This window comes from Gossypium raimondii, chromosome 8 (genome assembly GCF_025698545.1).
Source record: "Gossypium raimondii isolate GPD5lz chromosome 8, ASM2569854v1, whole genome shotgun sequence".
NCBI classification, from domain to species: Eukaryota; Viridiplantae; Streptophyta; class Magnoliopsida; order Malvales; family Malvaceae; genus Gossypium; species Gossypium raimondii.
This window is the reverse complement of record NC_068572.1, coordinates 3,104,886-3,132,503: the sequence shown is the minus strand read 5'-3', so window position 1 is coordinate 3,132,503 and position 27,618 is coordinate 3,104,886. Positions and strand designations below refer to the sequence as shown.

Here is a 27,618-nt window from a genome sequence, read left to right as displayed (position 1 = left end):
GTTGGGATAAAAATATATTTTTATTTAAATAAATTTAATTTGGACTGCCACGTAGGACACTTAAGTTGGCATTTAAAACTCATTTGGACTACCACGTAGGACCGCCATTAGGGAGGTAATGGAGCGTAACGATAGAGTAATCACTTCATAACAAAACGATAACGTAAGTGACTAAAACGTAACATTTCAAACATAAGTAACTAAAATGTAATATGAGACAAATAAAATTGACCATTTTTATAGTTTATCCTTCTTAAATTTAATTTATAATATTTGGATAAAAAATAGATTTTTTTAAAACATGAATAGTGCTAAAGTTTAAATATTTAAAGTCTAAGTTAAATTTATGATATGTTATTTTTTATATATTATAGTATGAAAAATTATATTAATGTTATGATATGAATACTAAAAATATGTAGAGTATATCTTGCATTTCAGCATAAACAATGTGTGACATCATGACGTGGTGATGTATTCCTCAATTCTTTCGACTTTACTTTTTCGTTAAACATTGTTTTAGTTTTTTGCTTAAATTCGATTAGTGTAGATTATTTTAATATTATTTGACCTACAAATTTATCATATAAATAGATCTTCTACAATCCTGAAAAGATTAGTCTGTAACACATTTAAGTATTAGCTTTTACAAACTTTTAAAGAATTTTGTATTTAAGATTTGAGGGTTTTTATTTTCAAGTTTTGGGGTTTTAGTTTTTATCTCCATGTTTGTACTATTCGTTGTTGCCGATTTAGTGAAATTATCTTTGTCTATTATTTTTTATCCTCTTCAGAGGGAGTTTTCCACGTAATGCTTACACGTCCCAAACAAATTATATATGTTAAATTGTGTATGTTTAGATCTTTAAATGTATATATAATGGTAACAATATATAAAATTATTAAATATTAATTATATTTAATTATATTTTAAAAGAGATAAATATCAAACTTATGCATAAACTTTGATTTAATATGCAATTTAATACATAAATTTTTATTTTGTGCAATTATAAATATGAAAATTAGACTGTGATTCAAATGTGCATATAAAACGTTAATTTTGATTCAATCGCATACATTTAAAAAACAAACACACCAATTTACATTTATATTATAAATATGTAAAAGTAAAATGATGTTATATCGATAATTGTATTAGTTGTTTTTGAAAATTGAATCAAATCAAAATTTCATGTATAAAATTACACAAAATCAAAGTTTTATATATGACATTACATATTGGACTAAAATTCATGTGTAGTTTTGAGATTTGTCCCTTTCAAAAATAAAAAGGGCAAACTACATAATTAGTCACCAAACTATGGGTGAATGTTCATTTTGGTCACTTAACTAAAAAAAGTTACAATTTGGTCATTGAACTATTCAAAAGTTTTCTTTTAAGTCACTGGGCTATTAAAATTGATGCTATATGGCTTTCGTTGTTCGTATTATTTGCACCAAATCAAAAACTCTCTTTCTCAGTCTTTTCTAAAATTCAATTTTTTTCATGAAATAGTTTTGGACATCCCAAATCTGCAAACCAGAATTCAAACACATTTTTTTCTTTGATCTCTGATACTGACAGTTAGATCTATTTGGATCTAAGGTATGTTCTACTCGTCAATGGATATTGATCCACCATATTGATCGTATTTTGAGCTCATTGGCGAAACTTGAAAAAAAAAAAACTTAACAGCCATATGACCTAATTAAAAAGTTTTGAACAATTCCATGACTTCAATGAAAACTTTCGAATAGTTCAGTAATCAATTTATAACTCTTTTTTTTTTTGGTTAAGTGATAACATTGAATTTAGATAAATATGTATGAATGTAATTCAACTCCAACTTAAATACTTAGAGACGTAATTGCACGACTTTACTGGTTTTGAAGATTAAATTTTCAAAGGACAGGCAAGTTTACCTACTTTTGCTGATTTTTAATTGAGAGATGCGATTTCCTTCTACACATTTCCATTGATAGAATTGTGGTTCTACACACTACTAGAACTCACAAACCCTACAATCATTCATTAAATCATACTAATAAACCAATGAAAACACATCTAAAATCACATCCTTAAATAGAAATTTTAGATCCTATTTTTTTTAATATTTGTAATAATTTTAATAATTCATTTAATTAAATTGTTTAGAACAATAAATCAATCAAATTGATTATATTGATAAATTATTAGTCTAATCGATTCCATCCTTAATCCGATTTTGGGAATCTCGGAAAAAAACGATGAAACTATGATTTTATGGGGTTCCTTTTGTCGTTTTGGGATAATAAAACCCGTGTCCGTGTTGACGGATCAGAGAAAGCCAACTCTAAACTTAATATCTGTTACCTAGTTCCGTAGTTACGGTTGGGAAGCAAAATTCAATGAATTTTAGGCTTAATATCTAGATTGGTCCTTAAATTTGGTAACTATTTTCATATTAGTTCCTAAACTTCTTTTGGATCATATTGGCCCCTAAAATTAACAACTGTTACGTAGATTAGCCCTTATAAGGGATAAATCTCAAAATTATACATGAACTATGATTTTATATGCAATCGCATACATAAACTTTGATTTTGTATAATTTTGTACATGAAAATTGATTTGACTCAATTCTTGTAAATTATTAACACAATTATTGATATAACATCATCTTATGTTTGTATATTGCATACATAAATAATTATATTTATCCAATATAAAAATAAATTGATGTATTTATTTCTTTAAATGTGCATGATTAAATCAAAATTAAAGTTTCAAATATATATTTGAACCACAATTAGAGTTTCACGTGTATAATTGCACCAAATTAAAGTCTATGTATACATTACACATTAAATCAAAATTCATATATAATTTTGAGATTTATCCCTACAATTAATGCCGTTAACTTTTTTTATTTGTGGCAAAATCAATCAACCTTGTAGTGACATGTGTATAAATAAATAAATTGTGTATACCATTTAATTTAATAAAATAAAAAACAAAATATATAAAAATAAAATTTATTTAAATTATTTTAAGAATTATAATAAAATATTCAAGAAATAATTTCATTACGATGTCTTCTAGCTTTTCATGATATTTTTTATTCCTCTCTTCATTATCCATCTAGAAGTCTAGAATCAATTCCTTCTAACCAACAACAGTTTCATCTCCAAATATTTGTAAATCAACATTCAATATATTTTTTTGTCCGAAAATATGTGAAGAATCCTAAAGTAAGAAAGTATCATTGTAAATGCCTAATAAAAAATCTAGAAGAAATTCAAGCCGTTTGCTTCTTATTTTTTGTTTTGCTCAGCAGCGGTGCCAGTTTCTGAGTTGGCTATCGCCTGCCTTTTTCCTTTCCCATCAACCATTTCTTTCTTTCGTCTTCTTATTCACTACACATGTTTTCTCTCTTTTTAGTTTGCAAATCTATTTCATGGGTACCTTTGTTGTCTTCACAAGTTTAATGGACAGATGACAGTGCTTGTCATTTGCTAAAACTCCACCAACCACTAATAGTTTTTCTTGAAAAGTGGGTGACTATTCGTTAACTTCTTAATTTGTTTCTATTTTGAGAGTATTTTAGAATAATAATTGGTTTTATGTGTCGATTTGGACCTGTGTTGTTTTAAGTTTTATATGTTTTATTTATTTATTTTTCCATTGTTTAATAATTCTTTGGTTTTAGAAGTTATTGTCTACTATTGTAGCACGTTTTTTAGTCTTGTTTATACATATAATATTAGTTTTACAAGTGATTTTAGGGATGATTTTGTTGTCGTCCTGTCTAGTTTGGTGAATGCTCGATTCTTTTTGTCGATTTTTGCTTGCCGCTTTAGACCATCTGGGGTTGGTTTCCTTATCGTGTTAAGTGCTTGCATTCACTCTTGATATGTCGTGTTTGAGTTGTGACAAAACTAATTGTCAACGTGTCATAATCTTCTATTATGCTGAGACTAAAGCTTTTGTTATGTTGATGGAGCTTGTCCTTCACCATCTACGACGAATATTTGCTATTTTTTTCTCTGAATTGTATGGTTCCATTCATTGAATGAATTAATGAATTTACCTTTCAAAAAAATTTCTAAATGAAATAAATAAAATATATTAAACTGAGGAAAAAAACTTTAAAAAAGATCGCCTTTTATATATTTTTAAACCCGCCTTTTCTGGGTTTCCATTTTCTTTATACAAACTTCGATTTCTATGAACTTTCTTTTTCTTTTCCATTATTTTCCTTCAATTTAGCTTTTCTTTCTATTTTTTATTTATAAAAACTTATTTCATGGCTTCAACCCACAGTAAATCAGATTTTTTTCTCTTAATTTTGTTATTCTCTTATTGAAAAGAGATAAAAATTATGTGGAATCACAGTTTAGAAGAAGAAATGGGAGAAACGAGGGGGGAGTCTAGAAGAAGAAAACAAGAGATTTGTAATGCAAAAACAAAAATTCAGAATTAAAATATTATTTAAAATTAATATTTCAAAAAAAATTATTTGTATATGAAATAAACAACCCATGTCACAATGATATTGGTCCACGTCACTAAACTTTTAAAAAGTAAATGGGGTTAGCCTCAATGACTAATGTGAGTAACGATTGCTAACTTTAGGGACTCATATGATCCAAAAAAAAGTCAAAGGGCTAATGTGAGAAAAGTTGCCAAGTTTAGGGGGCCAAACAACTTATTAAGCTTAAATTTTATTATTAGTCCATAAGTTTTGTATAATTACAAATTTATTTCTTATATTTTAATTTGATTATTTTTAGTTTATATTTTGAATAAAAAGACCCATTCAGTCTTTCTCAAATTTGATATTAAGCAAACTGGTCCCTCTAAAAAAATTGGAGCAATTTAATCTCTGTCAATTTAAAAAATAAGCAAATAAGGACAATTAATCGCGATATTATTTTTTTGGTCAATTTTACATAAATTTGATTAGTATAATAACAAATTTAGCTCATAATTTCATATTCTATCAATTTAGTCGTGATTTAACAAATTTAACCTACAATATTTTTGTAAATGTGTAAATGATGAGGCTAAATTTGTTGATTTTTAGAATGATGACAAAATTAACAAAGTATGCAAACATCAGTGTTAAATTTGTATTATACCAATCAAAATTATGCACAATTTAATAAATACATTAATGATGTGATTAATTGCCCTTAATTGTTTACTTTTAAAATTGACAGAATTAAATCACTCTAATTTTTTGAGACTAACTTGCTCAATTTTGAATTTGAGAGGTCTTTTACCTATAGTTTTTAATTACGAAATTTCAATGTTGATCAAATTGTAGTTGTTAAATTTTGTTATTTCCAAAATCTTATGCGGTAAACATATTGCTATATGTGTGATGTTATATATTCACGAAAAGAGATGTTATTTTAATTAATGAATTTAACGAATATCGCTTGAGTCAATTTCAAAATTTAAAAAGCATAGAGATTAAAAATGATCAAATTGGATAACAAAGACTAAACTCACAACTTATAGGACTAATAACATAATTTGACCTAACTGATGTAACTGTACCGTTTGGACCAAGACTGAAATTTCAAATTCGAAGACTAAAATTGACTAATTCAAATAGTACAATAACTAAAATCGACCAAATTAAAGCATATGGACTAAATCCATAACATACATATAGTACAAGACTAATAGTAAGATTTGACATAAATTTTTCAACTGATTTGACAAAAAGTGTTTTCATTGGAAGTGTTTTTTTTTTTTTTGTAAATCACCTAAAAGCACTTCCATCCAAAAATTGATCTAATCTCGTATTTTTTTCAAAAAACGATCTACTCACGTAAATTTTCTTTTTTTTGACATTTTTGAGTAAATTAATTTAGAATTTGTTGTAAAATTTAATAATATTCGATATTTTCACCTAATGATTTCATTTCCATGTCATAATTTCTTTATAAAAATGCTAAATGGCGTAGCATTGGGAAAACTCATTCAACTAAACCCCAAGTCAAGTCGAAACAAGTCATTGTTCGATTGTAGAGAAAACAACTATTCATTTCAGAGAGAAAAAAAATTAAAGAGTGAATTTGAGTTGAAACTTGGATCCATCAATAGGATTTTGTTGTAAATTTTAATAATATTTGATATTTATTATTCATAAGAAAAGTTGATGTAAGATATGTGTTTATAATTTTAACGGAACTGATCAAAATGAATAAACTATATAATATGAGTGTCCATTTTGTAAATTCTTTTAATGCTTAAAATGAATTTTTTAAAAATTGAGTGACTATCTATGTAATTTACTTTTTTAAAGATCCCAAAACTTCGATTTTGTCAACAAAAAAAACATTTTTAAATATTGAATCTATATAAACGTGGGATTTTTTATTTTATTTTTAATGCTTCTATTACAAAAAAATAAAAATATTTTTAAAATATAAAAATAAAAAAGATACAAAAAAAAAATCAAACAAATGATTGAATTAAAAGAGAGGGGTGCAACATGAGGACTTCCTATGAAGTCACCTATCTTAGTACTACTCTCGCCCAAACACACTTCATTGCGTAATTCCGATAGGATCTGATGCATTCATATTGGTATGATTGCACCCAATGTTAATATGGAAAACCGAAATAAATTTGTTAATTTTTGAATAAACTAATTATTATTGATTGATGAAATGGTTGGGGCATTTTCATTGATGAATTAGATAGATAAATTCAAATTTTGATAGCTACAATGATTTTAGCAATTTGACTCTTCTCAATTTCAACTCTTTTAAACTTTGAATTCTTCCAGCTCCAAACAATATTAAATGAATAGAGTTTATATCATTAGTTTTTTTAAATAGCACGGAGAATTAAGAGTTTATCACTAATTGAGTCTTAGTTTGATTAGTATGAGTATTGTTGTCAATGTATGAGGACATGGGTTTGAGCGCACTTCAATACATTATCTTCTTATTTATGGGTTGGGGCATGAGCTTAAGCAACGAAATTAAAAATTTTCTTTTAGGATTTGAGAAGTGATGAAACTAGTCCGATCATTTGTTTTTGACTTGATAGGTTCATCCGGTTTGATTGAATAAATTATTAAAAATAAAGAATAGAAAAAAAAATTCAACCGGTTCGACTGATGGTTCAATCTACCTTTATTTCAGATCGATACTCTGATCGATTCTTGGTCTTGTCTGCTTTTGAAAACAATGAGTCAAGTTTGATGTATTGAGACTTTAATTACCTAAGTTTGAGTTCTATCATATAAAAATGTCTAAATAATTTCGAGTTTAAGTTCCACAATTTACAAGCTTTGTTAGAGTATAATTCAGTTTCCAATTTGTTGTGCTTCATATTGAATTAATTTTAGTTTTAATTGATCCAACCTGCATAATTTGTGATGCAGTTTGTTCTTGGAAACTCCTTAATGAAGGTTAAATTATGTTATTAGTCATTATACTATGTATAAGTTGTGAATTTAATCCATGTACGTTAATTTGGTTATTTATAGTGTCTATACATTTTAGAATTTTAAAATTTTAGTATTGATTGAATGACAACGATAACCACTAAATTTATTAATTTAAAATTTGTTATTTTCAAAATTCTACACGATAAATATATCACATATTTAATATCACGTCAACTTGTTATTTTCAAATAATACTTAACAAACAGTCAATTAATAGATTCAATATTATTGTTTCAATCGAGACTAAAATTTCAAAAATTGAAAATTACGAATCTTGAAAATGACCAAATCGAGAAATATAGACTAAATCCATAACTTATACATAAAAGACTAATAGCAAAATTGAACCAAACATATTTAACTAATACTGTTTGAGCCAAAACTGAAATTTTAAAATTTGAAAAAAAACACAAGGACTTAAATTAACCAATTTGAAAAATACATGACTAAAATTTACCAAACTAGAATTTAAGAACAAAATCCACAACTAATTTAAAATATACAAGCACTAATAACAAAATTTGACCCAAAAAATTCAGAATAAATAGGGTAAACTGACTAGTAGTCACCCAACTATTAGTAAATTTATTTTTTAGTCACCCAACTATGAAATGTTGCAAAGTGGTCATCCAACTCTTCAATTTTATCTTTTTTGGTCACTAAGGGGCTAACGTAAAAATAGAAACACCCAAAATTTCAAGATAGTTGGGTGACCAAAAAAGAATTTACTAATAGTTAGGTTATCACTTTGTAACATTTTATAGTTAGGTGACCAAAAAACAAATTTACTAATAATTAGGTGACTATTTTGTAACTTTTCATAGTTGTATGACTAAAAGAGAAATTTACTAATAGTTGGGTGATTAGGAGTGTAGTTTACCCCAAAAATATAGCATAAATGCATAATATCGCAGTGGTCAAAACTATCAGATTTTCAAACCACCAATAGAAAGAAGAAATCGAACTGAAAATCTTCATTTTCATAATATGAAAACTGTCTGCTAAAAACAGTAGATTGCTTAAAAGCATAATCCAGTTCCAATGAGGTAAAAAGTAAAAGCATAAAACCCCCATTAATTTAAAGCTTTGCTTATAATTTCGCCTCTTTGTTTAGTTTACCATCGTGGGTGTGTCTCTTCAACTTCCATTCACCATATTCACTTCATTTCTAAACCCAATTTTGATTCTCCCTTTCTGTTTTTTCACCATTGACGATTCATTCCCTCGTTTGGGTTTTGCTTAATTTTCCCATTTCTAGGGAGATACAGCCCCAAAATCGCGTTTAAAATCTGGGTTTTCTCTTTGTTTTTAGCTTATGAAATTCCGTGGAATGAAGTGTTTTTACTATTTCAAGCGCAAGTCTCGAAGCAAGGGGAAAATATCAGCCCCGGAGGAACATTCAGGGGTTGATACGGTCACCAAGTTTTCATCATGCTCGGCAGCTTCGCCGCGGAGTATACCGGAGTTGTACGAAGCGAAAGGTCACTGTTTGCGGGTATTCTCTTTCTCAGAGCTTAAACAAGCCACTCATGGTTTTAATTCGTTGCTTAAGATTGGTGAAGGCGGCTTTGGGTGTGTCTATAAAGGTGCGATCAAGCCTGTTGATGGAAAAGGTGAACCTGCCGTGGTTGCTATTAAAAAGCTTAGCAAGAATGGCTTGCAGGTATGGTTTCCTTTTGTTTCTTTTCTCTGTTTGGGTAGGTAGAAGAAACAAAAATGAATTTTAATTTCCTCCTGTTTGTGAAGTTAGGCCATATGTGCTGTTATTGATGAGTAGAACTGTTAATCTCCGGATTAGTTCGAAGGTAAGTACATTTAAAATATTAGCCCAACTTCACTATTTAAAACTTGAGCTCTTTTATTTTTATATATTATATAATTTATAATTCATAAAATTTAAATTTATATATGTAAACATTAAAAATTGTAACAATAATTATATAAAACTCGAGTGTAAAATCATTTTGGCTTAGCTATTTATATAGATGAGTTTAGACAAAATTTTAATCTCGAGACAAACTGAACTTGAATCAATATAAAATAAATTAATATCATGCTTAAACTTGACTCGAACCTTAATTTATTACTCAAATTTTTAAAGTTTTTATTCGTATATATATTTTGGATATAATTTAATGAAAATGAAATGTCTGAGTAATAAAGCTTAATAATGATTGTGATAGTGCTTTTCCTTTTGAATATTATTTAGTATTTGAATTTAGTAATTTCTTTTCTCGATTTATAGTTGAGTTTGGCTACAATATAAAATTTAGTAGTTATTTGTATTTTTTAATTTAATATTCGAGTTTATTTCATTAAATTAAACCCTCGAGTTTAGTTTTAATCTTCAATTTGGTACTCTTAATTAAGTATTCATGTTTTATCTACGGAAGCACACGTGTCAATAGGGCAAAACCTAAAATTTTTTGGGAGGGTCATTATTAAGTTATATATTTTATGATAGCTAAAATATAATTTTATCATTTTAATAGTTTATATATTTATAATATTTGAAGAACTAAATTAAAAATTTATCATTTTGGGATTAAAATGTAATTTTACTATTTATTAAATTAAAATATTATAAAATTTAAAGGATCAAAAGTGAAATTTTCTATTTTAGGGGCACCGGCCTTGGGTGTCAAATATAAGTTGATGTTTACTTGTGAGAGAGTTGCAAAAATTTAAGTAAAGAGTGCTTGACAGTTTTATCATTAATCAGTATAATGCTGTATGTATCTTACTTTGGAAAGCCATTAAATGGTTTGACTTTCATTTTATTATAGAACTTATGATTCAACCATGAATTACGGGATTCAATTTGCCAATCATTCAAAAACTCTTAAGGCCCTGTTTGGTGAAGAGGAAAATGGAAGAGAAAAAAACTGTTTTCTTTCAACATTTCTTGTGTTTTGTGTTTGATCATCAAGGAGCAATGGATTTTCAATCTGTATAGGGACATAAACAATGGGTGGCTGAAGTTCAATTTCTCGGTGTCGTCAAGCATCCGAATCTCGTCAAGCTCGTAGGATACTGTGCTGTCAACGGAGAAAGAGAGATTCAGCGTCTTCTGGTATACGAGTTTATGCAAAACAAGAGCTTAGAAGATCATCTTTTCGGTCAGGCATTCCCGACGCTTTCTTGGGAAACAAGATTACGGATAATGCTCGGAGCAGCCGAAGGATTAGCTTATCTGCATGAGGGTTTAGAAGTTCAGGTTCCTGTCTAAAACATGACCTTTGTTTTGCTGGCCATCGGTTTCTGATTGTCTGCAATGTTACCTTCGGGATTTGAATTTACGGTTCTTTTGTTCTCACAATGATGCCAGGTGATATATCGAGATTTCAAAGCTTCAAATGTCTTACTCGATGAGAACTTCAATCCAAAGCTTTCGGACTTTGGGCTCGCAAGGGAGGGGCCAATGGCCGGGAATACACACGTTTCAACGGCCGTTAGTATTCGCTGTTCTTTCTATTTTTGAGGCTAATTTGCAGTGCTGATGATGGTAACAAGCTTTGTTTGTTTGTTCTTTTCTCTTCAGGTAGTCGGAACTTATGGTTATGCAGCTCCTGATTACATCGAGACCGGACATCTTACTGATAAGAGTGATGTATGGAGCTTCGGTGTGGTATTATATGAGATTATTACAGGTAGGCGGTCGTTAGAAAGAGGTCGTGCGAAACCGGAGCAGAAACTCTTGGATTGGGTGAAACTCTTCCCTGTGGACAGTAAGAAGTTCGGGTCAATAATGGATCCTCGACTCGAAAACCGGTTTTCAATCGGTGCAGCTAGAGACATTGCCAAGTTAGCAAACAGTTGTTTATCGAAAAGTCACAAAGACAGGCCGAAGATGAGCCGTGTGGTAGATAGACTGAAGCAGATAATCCAAGCTCCAATTGAAGTCTATGGTGAGGATCTAGAGAGCCCTGAGGTATCTGATACCGAACCGGAAAACAAATCGAACCAATCGAATGTTTCCGAATCGTGGAAAAGGCGGATGGCACACCTTGCAAAACTTGGTGAACATGTAGAAGGTGCAAGTGGAAGGAGATTGATGATGTTGCAGAGGGCCAAAGTGCCTTGAACTTCCCTCATTTTCTAATGGTAGATTAGTCCATCACTCCTAGTGTTAACTCTACCTATATATATATATATATATATATATATATATATATATAATATAATTTTCATGTTGGTTTTACAGTTAATGAATACTAATTAATTTAGAGTTCGTAATTATTTTCGTATTTGAGTTTAAATATTCTCTTCTTATGAGTGTAGCGATTGACAACTCTTACTAATTAATGCATGTATAAGAAAACAGGTAAGCCAAAAAAAAAAAAGTTAGAGGTTAAAATTAAATTGTAATTTTTACGATACTAAAAATGTAATTTCATTAATTTTTAAATGATTAAATCAAATTTTATCATTTTAAAGGGTCAAAGTGTAATTTTACCTTTATTAATTTAAAATTTAAAAGGGTTTAAATGAAAAAATTTCATTTTAAATGATCGAGGCTCCTACCGAATCCCAGCTACACTCTTGTAATAAAATATATTTATTAAAAATAGTTAAAATATATTATAATATATATGTTAAATATTTAAAATTATCGGAAAAATAAAATTTAATTTTAAAAAAAGTAAATATGAAATAGGGTGAATGGATTTTTTGAAAAATATACAAAGCTATTAATGTAATTATTTGTTTTTTAGCTCTAACCCACTATATAAAATCATTATTTATCTTTTATATATTACTAAAAGGGTGAAAATATAATAATATGTTAAAAAAAATCACATGTTTTATGTTTAGTAGGTGCTCTTTATACCTTTTTATATGTTGGGTTATTTTTTCAAGTTTAAAGGTTTATTTAAAATTTAGAAAGGTTTAGGCAAAAAATTAGGTCAGTTTAAAATATAGATTGGGCTCGAGATTCAACATTTAAGGCTCGATCTTGGTCTGAGGTTTTTTAAAGTTTGTGATATTTTATATGTAATCTATAATACATAAAAATTAAATCTATATACTATTATAATGTAAACATTGAAAAAATGATAAGATAACTTTATATAAAATTTTAATAAATAAAAAATAAATTGTTAAATATTAAATTAAAATAATAGAAATATATTTTTTTATTTTTTAAATATATGGGCGAGTTTAAAATAATTTTGGGTTAATTATTTATAAATATTGGTAGATTTAGATAAACTTTTAAGCTCATATTTCAAATAGAGTCAAGTTTATATATTAAGATTATGCATAAGCCCAGTCTAACCTATTAACACTACTAGTACTCTCTGAAGAGTTAAACTGGCTACAAATGTATTTTATTTTTAGGCATAATAGTTTATTTGACCTTTAAACTTTAAAAAATTATTTTCATTTTTTTGTCTTACTCAAAATGAATAAAAAATTTAATATTTTTTAACTTTGTTCACGTAAGTTTTAAATAATTTTTTAAATTTTAATTTATAAAATTGATAAAATTTTCAATTAATATAATATTAAAACTTTAAAAAATTTTAATTATTGAAATTAATATTAATACGAACAACTCGGTAAAGCGGGGAAACTGGGAAAGGTCCGTCCGATCTGGCTCGGATCGGCTCACAACGTTTTTTAGAAAGAAAAAAAAAATTTTGAAAACTACGAACAGCATTTTCGCCTCAGTATAAATATACACTGAAACAATAAATTAACCACCAAAAAATATTATTAAAAATATAAAATAAAATAAGACGCTAGGGATCTCGATCCCGATCCCGATCCCAATCTCATTCTCTCCGGCGACACCTTTCTCTAACCGTTTCCGGTGAGATCTCGAGGTTGGATCCGATCTCGACCCGATTCATAGTGTCTCTTTGACCTAGATCCGAACCACCATGGCTCCAGTTTCGGCTTTGGCCAAATACAAGCTTGTTTTCTTGGGAGATCAATCTGTCGGGAAAACCAGTATCATCACTCGCTTTATGTACGATAAATTCGATAATACTTACCAGGTATTTCTCTCAATTTTCTTTTTTTGACGATCCTCTCTGTTTTCTTTGCGTTCTGATTGCAAAATCACCTTGGATCTGATTCGCTCTTCCTTTGACTCTTTGTTTTTTTTTTTTTCAATTTTTTTGGTATATGATTGGATTTTAATTTCTAAGGTTATATGTGTCTCGAATTTGTTAAACAGGCTACCATTGGTATTGACTTTCTATCGAAAACCATGTACCTCGAAGATCGGACAGTTCGGTTGCAGCTCTGGTAAGACTTTGAATTTTATCTACTGTGTTATGGATTTTGTTAAAATGTGCCTGTAGTTCCTGTACTTCTCGAAAATTAGGAATTTTATCTACTGTGTTATGGATTGGGTTTGGGATCGGGAATTTAGTCCCTGTATTTGTATTTCGATTGCTAGGGACTAAATTCCTAATTATCAAAAAGTGCAGGGACTATAGGCATATTTTAACCTATGGATTTTTATGGGGTTATGTCTAAGATTTGCGTGCTATTTTATACCCAATTCAGCTTCTTCTAGTTCGATGCATGTTTATATTTCTCTTCCAATCATTGCTTCGTTTATATATATAGTTGGTGTTGCTTTACTAGAGAATGCGTTTTGTTGTATGTCGTAATCGGATTCGAACTATATTGTCAGTTTTTCTAAATTTTGGTATGTCTCATCAAGGGTGCATTAGTGTTTAGACTTTAGACGCTGATTGCCAATTTTTGGTTTCATCTTTTAGGTGGGTTACTGCCAGGTTTTATAAGTGTTGTAATATGATGTAATTAGTAACACTGTTACCTAGGATTTAATACAGGGTATATTGATGAAACACTTTCTCTTGGGTGTTTATTCTTTCTATTCATTGATAAGCTTTCTTTGTTCAAAATTTTTGTCAAGATTGGTATCTTTAATCTTTATCTGCTTAAAACTTTATTATAGGGATACTGCTGGACAGGAAAGGTTCAGGAGTCTTATTCCAAGTTACATTAGGGATTCCTCCGTGGCAGTCATCGTCTATGATGTTGCCAGTATGTTATCATTTTCCTTTGTTGTTCTGCTATGGAATCTTCTTGTATTGTATATTTGCTTGTATGTTTCTGCATGTTTGCATGGGCAAACATCCCTATTTTGTGACATTGCGAACTTTAATTTTGATGGTGTAGGTAGGCAGTCCTTCCAAAATACTACAAAATGGATTGAAGAGGTACGAACCGAGCGCGGTAGTGATGTTATTATTGTGCTTGTTGGGAACAAAACCGATCTTGTGGACAAAAGGTAATATTAAGTTGTTATCATGGTTGGACTTTCTTCTGAAAACAAGATAGACCATTAGTTTTCATTAGTCATTACTTTAATGTAAATTCGAAGAAGGGAGCTTATTGACCTTAGAAATTTACCCTGATTCATTCCTTAATATAACTGCTTGATTTTTGTTCCCTCATTGTGCATTTTATGGTTGATTTGACAGGCAAGTCTCAGTTGAGGAAGCCGAAGCCAAGGCTCGTGACCTCAATGTAATGTTTATTGAAACTAGTGCCAAGGCTGGCTTCAATATCAAGGTAAACCATTCTTAACTATCATTAATATTCCTGTAAATATTCTATTTGACTTCATGTCCATGCTGATGAAAATGATAGTGGTTAGGCATAGAACAATGTCTTACGGTATTGGCTGCCCTTTTGTTTTGCCATGATAGTATGAAGTGAGACCAGTCTTCAATTCAATGAAATAGGGGTGAAGCCAGAAATTTTTTATTAGGGGGCCAAGATTGAATTATAATTTGGGAGGGGGAGGGGGAGGCCGGGAGGGGGAGTATATTTTTACGATTTAATTAACTAACAAGTTCACAAATTTGGAGGACCAAAAGAAGAATTTTACCAAGGCCCCTGCCTGCCCCCTTGGTGCTGCCCCTGACTGAAAGTTTGATCAGTCTTTTCATTTCTCACTTCTGCATCAACTCCATCTTATTTAATGGAATCACATTGGTTCTTCAATTGCATGACAGTTATTGCAAGCACTGATTGACTTACTTGGACTTGGGTGTGAAAGTAGAACAATTTTTCAAAGTTTTTTCATGTATTTGAAGATCTTATCTCCGTATTCATATCCAAGTAATTCTCGGATGTGGGTACTTCAAGAAAAATGAAGAGTTGGAGCGAGATGCAAACTCATCTACATAAAGTCCTCTCCGTATCTCTCACTCTCTGTTTCATCCCTATACAGGCTCTTTTTCGGAAGATCGCAGCCGCTTTACCTGGAATGGAAACACTTTCTTCAACAAAACAAGAAGACATGGTCGACGTCAATCTTAAGTCTACAAACGCAAATTCATCTCAGTCGCAGCAAGAAGCCGGAGGATGTGCCTGCTGAGGATACATACATACATTACACTCACTCACACACATCTTTTGATCCGAGGTATGTATGGTTTTCTCAACATTTAGTGTTTTCTGTAAAAAGGAGAAAAAGAAATCTGTTCTCTCCCACCCCCTTTTTGGTAGCATTGGGCATATTTGGATTTGATGGAATGTTTTGAAGCATAAGAGTTGCTTGAGAGAGAAGATTCTTAAATTTTACCAATGGTAGTTAGGCTCGTCCTAACCTGTCCTATATGTGTACGGTTCTTGACAATTGTGCCAAATTTGATGTTACTCGTATATTTCAGTTTTGTGGCTTTTTACTTTGTTTCTTTTTTCTCCCTTTTGAAATTTTAATTAATGTATAATAATTTGAATGCTAACATAAGGGGGAACTATTGAATTTGATCATTTTATTTTAGGTATATATTATTTTAATATTTTGAAAACGATGAACAATGGAGAAACCATCTTTAACAATGAACAACAAAGAATTATCTGGAGGAGAACATTGTTTACCAAGTTTTCACAAATTGAAAATTTGTTGATAGAGTTTGTAATTTGATCGAAAAAACTGTTTGTAATTTTGCTACAACTAGGAGCTGACAATGGTTGGAAATATGCTCTTTTTTTTAAAAAAATGTCTGTATATTACCTAAAAATTTGAGTTCATTTATTATTTGCAAATAATATCTAAATCTGAAATTTGAAATTAAATACTATATTATCTGTTGGATATTTATATGTTTTATACTCAAATCTAGGAATATTTGAATTCAAATTCACTAATTCTTTTTAAATATAAAATCAAAATTATAACATTTTATAACCAAAACCAATTCGTAACCATTATCTGGATAAGCAATCCAATTTTAAATAAGGTATCTATCCGCACTAATAATCAGCAGTTATTTTAAAATATAAATTTCTATCTAAATCCCAAAAACCAGATCACACATATTTTCGCAATTTGAGTTAAGATGTATTCCATGCTCAAATCAATTATGGTTTGATGGTTTGAGTTTACTCTCTTGATTTATATAGTTGTCGGGGAATTAGGTAATATCACATTATCAAAAAAATAAAAAGGATGGTGCTTGAACTATAGTTTTGTGTAATTTTATATATGACATTTTGATTTCATTCAAATTTAACAAATTAATAACACTGTTATTGATATAACATCATATTATGTTTAATATTGTATATTATATTTATCTAATACAAAAGTAAAATTGATGTATTTCTTTTTAAATATGTGTAATTGAATTAAAAGCAAATACGCATAAACTCCAAGCAAAGATTCTCATGTAGAATTTCACCAAACTAAAATTTGTATATCAAATTACACATTTAATCAAAATTCATGTGTAATTTTGATATTTCATATTTATTATTAGAAACATTTAATGAGTGTAATACGGACCATTTTCAATTACGTATGCTTAATTAGTTGCGTGAAATGTATCATGTGACTAATATATTAACATAGATAAATTTTTGGTTAGTAATTTGTGAATAAATTATAAACTAAGGATTTAAGTGAAAATAGTAAAAGTTTTGAAAATTATTTCGTATTTTTAGTGAAAATAATAAATGTTTTGTTTCACCAATGAATTTGAATATTTATCTAAAATAATTAGTTTATTTTATTTTCATAAAATAATTATTTTTATTTTTATAACGATACATCTAGCTAGTTCAAAAGTACTGTGCAACAATGTGTTTTTGATAAAGTTACAAGGAAAAGCATTGACTCCTGGGTGTGGAGAAGCATTCTACATGGTAGAGGTTTATGCAAACAAGGGATGGATTGGCAATTAAGGAGTGGAAATGACCTGTGATTACAAGAAAGTACTAGTGGGGTAAGAAATGGTACAAGCGAGAGTGTTGTGTTAACAAAACTGGTAATAACTAGGGGAAGGAAATGGGATGAAATGACAAGAGGACGGCATGACACATTACAGGAATGGACAACGACAGACTGGAAATCACTCCTCATATTATTTTCATGGAAAACTCGTCTGCAAGCTTTACCTTGTAAGGAAGATTTGGGAATTTGGACATAACATGCAATTTGTATGGACAACAAAAATGAATCGCATGAACATCTCAATATGATCATTAGAAAGAACTATTGACCCTACGCGATGATTTGCATCTTATGGAATATCTGGGTACATAAGAGTTCAAATTTTGACGGGACAATGGAAACAAGCTTTTCAGGAAGAACAAGGTGGAAGCAAACGTGGGCCCAATAAATAAAACTACAAGAATTGTGGGATACGGTGTGGCTTATGCTGTTTTCAACAGACCAGGTCTAAGAATATCAAATTTTTGTTGCAAACTACAAGGAATGGTTGGTATACAGGCATTACTTCTCATCGTTGATTGATGCAAGTAAGATTAAGCTAATTAAGGCTATACACAAGAAGACACAAGCAGTGTTGATTGGCGTTTTCAACCGATAGCAAAGAACAATGCAATACTCGTGCTGCGACTAGAGAAAAGACTCATCATTCACATGTCTGAATTTCCTCAATTTACTCCTCCATTTACTCCTCTATAGAGGGCAACAATTTACATCCATTCACTCAATCTTGGTTAAACTTAATCACAATAAATTAAATATTTCTAATTTTGCATTTCCTTTTTTTTTACAGAAAATAAACCAACCATTTGAAGAAAACAACCCCAGACGACATTCATTCTTCATTCGATTCGGATTTCGAGAAAGAAAAAGATACACACACAAAAATGTCGTCGAAATCCTCACGAAGACCACCGCAGCCACACGGACCATCCCCCTCGCACAAGCAATGTTTAAAATTCGTAGCCACCAGCATGATGAGCGGATTCGGGAAGTTTGTTGCTATCATTTCCGCTTTTCTTCTTAGCAGGATTTTGCACCATTTCTTAAAGCCATTTTCTCAACCTCAGATAACTTCCGATTTCTTAGTATGTTTCTTTCACTTTTTACCCCCTCTAAGATAAAAAAGATTTCAGTTTGGTCCTTTTTAAGTTTTTTCTTGTTGAAATAATAAGTTGATACAATGATAAAATTGCAGATAGGTATGGTTCTTGCAACGATACCTGTGGTACATGAGACGTTCGGAGATGTATCGGTTATGAATTTGGACAACATTGTGGACTTTGGGATGATATTATACACCTTTGTTTTGGGTCTAGAAATGGACCCTTACGTGATCTTCAAGGCACCATCACGCCCTGCAATAGTGGCCTATGCTGGCATGCTATTAACATGCATATTAACATGCCTTATAACCCCGTGGCTACATTATGGGACCAAAGATACTAACATGATCACATTAACCATCTCCCTCTCCATTACCCTCTCCGGTAGCGGTTCCCACGTATTGACCCGACTCATAACCAACCTCAAGATTGGCAAATCCGACATCGGGAAGCTCGCCGTTGTAGCCGGGGTTCACTCCGATATGATAACCATGTTCTTCTACTCCATGCTTTTTGTGTTCTTACCGTTGGAAAAGATCACGAAAGAAGAGATTAAACATGTTGTTAAGATGATTTTGGGCATCTTGATCCAGAGCATCATCGCGGCAAAAGTGTCGCCGTTTTTCTTCAATTGGATTAACAACGAAAACCCCGAAGGGAAAGCGCTTAAGGGCTCGCACCTAGTGCTCTCTATGGCATTCATGGCAGTCATATGCAGTTGTGCAACTTGGTTCGGTTACAACCCTTTCTTTAGTGCATTTCTGGCCGGACTTTTTTTGCCGACCGAAGGGCGGATATCGAAATGGGCGATCAGCAAGATCAATTACTTGTTGAGCTTGCTTTTTTACCCTCTTCTCTTCTTTTGGGTGGGTCTTAAGATTGATTTCTCTGACTTCCAAGGTGGCCAGATAGGGACATGGGGAAGGTTTTTTGTTCTTATATTTATTGTTGTTGTCGGAAAAGTCTTCGGAACTATCTGCGGTGGAGTACTGTTGGGTTTTCGTTGGCCGGAGTTGGCAGCCATTGGAATGCTTTTGACGGCTAAGGGTCATTTTCACGTCTACTTAGCTGTTCATGCATTCAGGGTTAGTTACATCATTTCTTTTTCCTTTCATTTTTTTTTCCGACCCTCATTGTCTGCTTGTCACATTGGGTTTTAATTTTTCATTCAAACTCGAGAATTTTCTTAACGATTAACAAGGTTGATATTAAATTGATTCGTAACACTAAATTTAATTAAAAATTTAAAATATTATATATAATGAAATAATATTTAATGCATAAGCAATACATGAGTTTCATACATCATCGATAAATAGTAGCACGCCACATAATTAGTTGAAGTCTTATAAATATATATTTATAACTTTAGTTAAACATAATTAAATAACTATTATAATTATTACAATTTTTAAGCTTTGGGTTTCAAGTTTAGAGCTTATAGCTTTTATTTATTTATTTATAATTTGAGTTTAGAATTTAAGGTTTAGAATTTTATAGAATTTCAACCTTAGAGCTTAAGTTATATAACTGAGCTAAAACCTTAGCAATTTATTTAAAACACTTACAAGAAAAACAAGTACATGTAATTAGCGGCAATGTTTTCAAAATCGAATCATCGGTTGAACCAATTATGCTGTTGATTCTTTGCTTAATCAATTTGATCATCAGTAAACAAAAAATTAAAAATCATAAAAATACACAAAATCACTAAAAATAATTATAAACAGCCAGTTTCTTACTATTCACTTAAAGACCGATTCAATTCTCTTACTCGAATTGATACACTAAATAATCTTTGGTTCAGTTATCCGATCCAATCTACTCCATCAAACCATTTATTTCATTTTTGAACATAACTCTTTAATCATATATGTTAATATTTAAATTATCTGCAGAGGGAGAGGATCGAGATGCCAACCTGTATATCAATAGTGATTATGATCTTCCTTTCTATCGTCCACACACCTTTCATCGTAAAGCATATAATCCGACGTGCAAGGGCACTCGTCCCCGTTCATCGGATGAACCTCCAATGTCTCGACCCGAAAACCGAACTCAAGATCCTGCTCTGCGTCCACGGATCTCACAACTTACCTTCTGCCATTAACTTATTGGCCATCTCCAGGGGCAGACCCAACCCGGGCCTCAACGTTTACGTCACCGACATGGTGGAGCTGTCAGATAAACTGGCGTCGACGCTGGAAAAAGAAGAAGGGACTAATAACATGGTCCTGACCGACAAATCAGTGATCGAGATGAGGGAACAAATCACCCAAGCTTTTCAAGCTTACGTCGATGAGGATGGGACTGGTATTATGCTGGGACGGTCGCATGCGCTTGCGACGTTCAATGGCATGTCGAGGGAACTCATTGTTTTGGCCGAAGACTTTATGGTTTCGCTTATTTTGTTGCCGTTTCACAAGAGATTGAATCCTGACGGTACTCATGATTCAGGCAGCCCTGGTTTTAGATATGTCAATCGTAAGGTAACTACTTAAACACTTTTCTTTTTACTTGCATGGCATGAATACTTTTTTTAATCTAGTGGGTCGGGTTAGTTTTAGATGGAATTAATTCTAATGATTTTAAGTTTGGATTATTTTTGGGTTTGAGTTATTTGAATTTGACAATTGAGTTTTTGGATTGAATTATTCCGAATTTTGTTATTTGGGTTTATTGTTCAAGTTTAGGTTGTTTTAACTTAATTTAAGTCGTTTCAGGTTTAAGATAATTCTAGTTTGTAAGATGAGTTTTTCTGGTTGGATCATTTCAGCATTTACCATTTTAGTTTGACACTTATGTTTGGATGATTTTAGGTTTGATCATTTTAAGTTTCTTGAAGGATTTTTGACTTTTTTAGAAATAGTTTTTGAAGTGTCATCCATTCGAAGCTAATGAGCCCCTCAACATATTCTGAATTATCCTAAGTTAAAGTTTTATCTTTTAATTTCATTGAGAGTCACACGGAATTCACGAAATAGAAGCACTTTATCAAAATAAATTATACATGATGATCAAGTGATAGCAGACATGTAATTAAAACCCTACCAATTACAAATAATCACCGTTTCTTTGGTAGGTGATTGATAGTCGTGCGGGGCACACAACTCGATTGAGTGAAGTGCTCTCTACTGTATGAGTGACAAAACCCCCCGACATAAGATAATAACAAATATATTAAGAGATTCGACTACTTTGAGTGGACTAACCCTTTGAAAACTCTTCCTAAAAATATAAAAAAATCCCTCATGATTCATATAATCCTCTAAAAGAAATAAAAATAGAAACCATGTCTAACATGTAGCTATATCTAACACTAAAACCGAGGAATTTAATTAACTATTAATTTCTGGTTTTGCAACAGTTGCTTAGACATGCCCCATGTTCAATCGGGATCTTGGTGGAGAGAGGATCCGGGTTTGCAGATGGAATCTCGAAATCATCCGAATGCAAAGTGGCAATCATTTTCATCGGTGGCAAAGACGACCGAGAAGCCCTGTCGTATGCGGGTCGGGTTGCATGGCATCCAGGAGTAAAGCTAACAGTCATACGATTCCTCGTCGACAAGAACTCGGAGAACGCGCCGAGGAGGGTAAGCAACCGAGCAAGCACAGCGGAGGAAGAAGAAGAAATGAAGCACGACGACGAGAGCTTCGCCGATTTCTACGAGAAATACGTAGCCGGCGGTAAAGTGGCTTACATGGAGAAACACTTGGCCAATTCATCGGAAACGTACACTAATCTCAAGTCATTGAAAGGACAATATACACTGATCATAGTGGGACGAGGTGGGCGAGTGAACACGATATTGACACTGGGACTCAATGACTGGCAGCAGTGCCCGGAGTTGGGTTCGGTCGGGGACGTGTTATCCGGGTCGGGTTTTGAATGCGAATCATCCGTTTTGATTATCCAACAGCATAGATTGAAAGGACAACTAGATGGGTTAAGTGATGATTTCTCCATTATGTAAAAAATATCGATAAAACAAGTAAACAAGAGAGAGAGAGAGAGAGAGAGAGAGAGAGAGAGAGAGAGAGGGGGGAGAGAGTGAGCCTAGAATTCATAGGTGTTTAAACTTTTAGGATGATGAAAAAACAAACCTTTTTTTTTTGTTGTAAAAAATGTAAATTATTGATTTATAGGATGATAAATGCATACAAATTTTTTATCAACAATTAAATTTTAATTTAGATTATGGGATTCCACATTTCAGTTTACTGAATATAAAATTTTAAAATAATCAATTGATGTGTATGATAAGGATTGGCTCGAAGGTTCGCTCGAAAAATAGGAGGAATTTGACAAAAGTATAAGCTCGAAAAATGAGTTTGGACAAAAAATAAGATCCGTTTAGAAAATAAATCGAGCCTCAAGTAAGGTTTTTTTTGTTCGGGCCCAACCCGGCCCGAATTTGCAAAAAAAAAAAAAAACTCCTACGATTTTGCTGTTGTTTTCCCATTTTTTACCATGTTTTACTATCATTTCACTATTATGTTTTTACTATTTTGTTATTAATATTTGGATATTATATAACACTTGTTTTATTGTTAATTTTGCTACTATTTTAGAGGTATTTGCTTGTTAAGTTGCATTTATCTTAATGTTATTTAAGTATACATATTTTTTTAAATTTATTTCAATTTGTTGAGAAACATTTATTTTCATAATTTTAGTATATTTGGTGTATTATATTTTTAAAAAAATTATATGAAAAATAAAATTTTAAAAAATTAATACGGGTAGACCGAGTCGGGCTCAAGTTTTAGCATTTTTATCCGGGCTGAGCTTGGGCAAAAATTTAAGCCCATTTTTTTGGGTCAGGTCGAGCCCAAACCTATCAATTGAGCCTAAAATTTTATTAAGGCCCAACCCGAATCTGGCCTGACTCGACCCATGGACAACTCTAATAGGCATAAAGGCAATGATATTATCATTGTTTTTTTTTTAACGAGTTTACAAATCAATAATACAATAGAAAATAAGATGTCAAGTATGGTCAAAATGTAATCTAGTTATCAATTACTTCAATTTGCAATTCATGTCTCATGTACCAAGTCTCATACCATAATTCGTTTAACATAATATCTATGCACATATCATAATCTCCTATCATCATATCTCATTACAAAGTTCTTTCAGTTTTCTCATTTCTATCTCCAATCCATTGATTCGTTTTATATCCACATCGCCTTCAGGGCTCAATTTAACCAGTTCGCATGATCTTTCATGTGTTATCTTTAATTATTTTATCAACAATATGCAAAATTCCCATCCATTATTAGCATTTCAAATTAAATATCATCTAGAATTGTATATGTTTTCATGATCCTTATTAATTGGACATAAACTCAAGACAAATACATGGATCATCTAACCATCACACCAATTTTTCTGGCACCCAATGCCTCACCAGTACATCCAAAGTATAATTTGTGTCTGTGCCTTGTTGATATAAATCAAACTAAAGTGTGCTTCGCACCTCATTGGAACATATCTAAAGTATAGTTTGCACTCTGCGCCTCATCGGTATAAACTGAAGTATCATCCCAGACAATAATCCTATGGCATGTCAACTATACCTGACTCTGCTCGAGATAGTTAATAGGGTGACCCATGTTTCAATATATATATTCATGCTTAAATATATAGTCTCATATACTTCCAAATATATCATGCTTAATTCACTTTTGTCCATATCATTTTATATCATCACATATTTCATAATTTACCAATCATACAATACTCACCAAATTCATGATAGAAGTGGATATACTACTTTAATCAAGCTAGTTTGTAACAAGTCATATAGCTATAGGTATATGTATTAAATTCAAATCATAAAAGCACAACTCATAATCACTACTCTTCTACGGCCTTCCCATTTCCTTTCTCTCTGAACGGCTCGATATTGTCTTTATATACGTTTGATAATTCAATTATAAAAACGATATTAGTTTTCACTCATTTACATGAAAACATATACAAATTAGGCTCAAAATTCAATTTTGTATCTTTCATTAGGAACTAATTTTTCATAACTTGATACGTCAAATTAGGCTATCTAAAACACTCGAGGAGCTTATTCTCAAGCAATTTAAGTATATTTTCTATATTTTTGTTGATTTTTAGTTTTCACTATTAATAAACGTTTTTTGTTTAGTTTTGTTCATTTTGAGACCCAAATTGGCAAAATGGTGTCATGGGGGACCTAACAGGGTGTTTGAGTTGGTGTAGGGAGACAATAATGGCTCAACATTGAAGAAAACAACATTCAACGTGGGTGTTGCGACAGATTGCCATGAAAGTCACGACAATGAGTCCCTTTTCCTTTAGGGTGCAAAACTTCAACGAGAAATCAACCTGGAGCCAACTGTTGAAAGAGTAGCGGCACCGAGGGTATGATGTTGCGACACCAAACCTCCAAAGTCATGATATCCCTAAATATGTTAAAGTGAAAAAATATGGTCACCACTAGTGATGTCGCGACATTAATTAGTAGATGTCACGACACTAAGAACCCCCACAACCATTAGTGCACCATTATCGAGGGTGTCGCGACACCGAAGCCTGGATGTCACGACACTGATGCCTGACTAAGTGAAAAATGTTGCAGGGATAGTCTTTTGTCCAACACCATCCCAAGCAAATACATAACATTTAGGGGCATTTTTGTCAAGACTTTGGAATTGAACTTAGTTGATAAAAGATATTATTGGCTGAAAACTAAATGAGCCAACTTTATTTTTCATCATTCTAAGCCTAAGTAGTTGTCTTCTTCTCCATTGTTAGGTTTAGGTCATTACTTTTCTGAGCTTAGTTAGTTTGGTTAATTTTTACTGTAGCTTTCTTTTATTTCCTTTGCAATTTAGTACTCAAGTTACCTTGTATTTTGATTTCCATTCAAATTCCTTAACATATTTTAGTTTCATTTCCTTTTCAAAGTATAAAAATCTGAACTTTATGTGTATTTTTTCCTCCGTTGTTGCTATCATCATCTTCTCTAAGCAATCATCCAAGAAATTCCCAAGCTTTCTTTTGTGTTTATTTTAATGAGCTACTTGAGTTTGTGTTGGATTGTTATTTGTATGAGAATGATGTTGGGTAACTAAATCTATGGTATTTGGTTGATAGAAATGTTGCTTGGTTAGTTTTTGGTACAAAGACTAAATTTTAAAAATTGGACTAAATCAAATAGACCACAAAACTTAGAATTATATTTAGGTAGGTGAGATCAAGAGGAGAGCCTTCTAAGAACCAATTTGGTTGTCCCAAGTTAGTTTAGTGCGATTGAAAGATAAACCTAACTAAATCACTTAATTTAGTAAAATGGTGTCCAAGAGGTAAATTTGAACCAATTAGATGTTTAAGCCTTGTAGATCCCTAATCCAAAAAGCAATCAACAACATGAAAGTCAACCAACCACTTGTGTTCACTGAATTGTTAATCATATAATTTTCAACATTTTCAATTTAGTTCTTCTTAGTGTTAGATAGTTGATTATTGTAATTACCCCTTAACTATGATTTGTCGTAATATTTTACTTAGCGAGTAGTTTAGCTAGACTTCCTATTTGCATGCTTGTTTCACATTAATCACTTTGTCCCGGACGCTCATGGGTTTTATCCTTGGAATACTCGAGTGTTCCATTGTAACACTATAAATATTACAACTGACTTATCGCACTTACACTACACTGCTAGATTATTGATTATATTTGTGTTAATTCATAGTCCCAAGGCACGCACGTCGGGGTTCGATCAGGGACCTTATACTTTTTATCTATAGCATAATTTTCTAACAACTTTTATTTTATTTAATTTGGTCATTAATGTCAAAATTAACTAAGTCCTTAATTCTAAGCTAATTTCACTATCTTCCAATATAATTTTAGTAAAATCTAAGTTCAACAACTAGATATCTACCATTATGAAGCTCAATTTCATCAATCTCCAAAAATGATAACTCGATGTCTACTTAGAATTTACAAAATCTAAAGCATGGGTGTGATGAACTAAGCTTTGATGATTAAGATTTGATCAAAATTACAAGGAAATTGATCACTTACTTGATAAAATTTGAGGACCGAATGCTAGAGAACTAAACAAGGTTTTTCTTCTTTTCTTTCTCAAATTGGACAACACAATAATGAAATAAAGATGGATGTTTTTTCTTTTAACATTCACTTAATATATATGTGTGTGATAATTATCTACTTAATTAAGCTTAATTAGTTTTAAGTTTAACCATTTAAACATATTTAACCCATTAATTAACCTTACTTATCATAAGTGAGTGGATTACCATAAATTTCCACTAACTCTTTTTAACTTAATGGTTAAATAACCGTTTGGTCTTTTGACTAATTGCTAATTTGGTCTTCAAGCATTTCCCAATTTAGAATTCAATAGTAATTGAACTTTTACAATTTAGACCCTAATCTTTAGCTAATGATTTTCTCGGTTAAATTACTTAACTGATCTTTAATATATTATCATATCAACTCCGTAAATCTTTCTATTTTATCCTTACGATCTCAATTGATGGAAATGGGGTTTCGAAATCGTATTTTTTGACACAGCTTAAAGTCGGTTGTTACATGATGCGAGAGATTGGCCAACGTGTTTCACATGGCTTGAAACTGCACAACACTTGCAGTTAAAAAATAGCCCACAAGACTTAGATCATACCCTTGTTCTTCTTCAATTATTTCCGCTGGTAGACTCCAATGGGCCTCCTCCTCAATCCACAACCCTACTAAATCCACCTCCATCAGTAGTTTGGAAGTCAAAACTACAACCAAAACCTAATAGAAAAAAAAAAA

General features: G+C 31.3%; 3 protein-coding genes and 1 pseudogene across 4 annotated transcripts; 3 read left to right on the top strand and 1 right to left on the bottom strand.

Moving 5' to 3' along the window:
• Positions 1 to 6,481: 6,481 nt before the first annotated feature.
• LOC128032184 (5S ribosomal RNA) lies at positions 6,482 to 6,600 on the bottom strand (annotated as a pseudogene).
• Positions 6,601 to 8,409: 1,809 nt separating this feature from the next.
• LOC105790301 (probable serine/threonine-protein kinase PBL19) lies at positions 8,410 to 11,704 on the top strand. Of its 2 annotated transcripts, XM_052634162.1 has the most exons (5): positions 8,410 to 9,120; positions 9,208 to 9,262; positions 10,414 to 10,674; positions 10,786 to 10,908; positions 10,999 to 11,704. In XM_052634162.1, exons 1-5 carry the CDS (start codon positions 8,987 to 8,989, stop codon positions 11,539 to 11,541), a joined length of 1,116 nt encoding a protein of 371 aa, XP_052490122.1. In that variant the 5' UTR covers positions 8,410 to 8,986; the 3' UTR covers positions 11,542 to 11,704. The 2 variants fall into 2 exon arrangements, with proteins under 2 accessions (XP_052490122.1, XP_012473274.1); XM_012617820.2 differs by lacking the exon at positions 9,208 to 9,262 and having other exon boundaries at positions 8,412 to 9,120.
• Positions 11,705 to 13,075: 1,371 nt separating this feature from the next.
• LOC105790300 (ras-related protein RABH1b) lies at positions 13,076 to 16,138 on the top strand. Its single transcript, XM_012617818.2, has 6 exons — positions 13,076 to 13,462; positions 13,645 to 13,715; positions 14,398 to 14,486; positions 14,622 to 14,733; positions 14,927 to 15,017; positions 15,682 to 16,138. The coding sequence occupies exons 1-6, from the start codon at positions 13,346 to 13,348 to the stop codon at positions 15,826 to 15,828; spliced, it is 627 nt and encodes a 208-aa protein (XP_012473272.1). The 5' UTR covers positions 13,076 to 13,345; the 3' UTR covers positions 15,829 to 16,138.
• Positions 16,139 to 18,572: 2,434 nt separating this feature from the next.
• On the top strand, positions 18,573 to 22,836 carry LOC105790299 (cation/H(+) antiporter 28). Its single transcript, XM_052634470.1, has 4 exons — positions 18,573 to 18,773; positions 18,884 to 19,876; positions 20,690 to 21,280; positions 22,159 to 22,836. Exons 1-4 carry the CDS (start codon positions 18,573 to 18,575, stop codon positions 22,765 to 22,767), a joined length of 2,394 nt encoding a protein of 797 aa, XP_052490430.1. The 3' UTR covers positions 22,768 to 22,836.
• Positions 22,837 to 27,618: the final 4,782 nt, after the last annotated feature.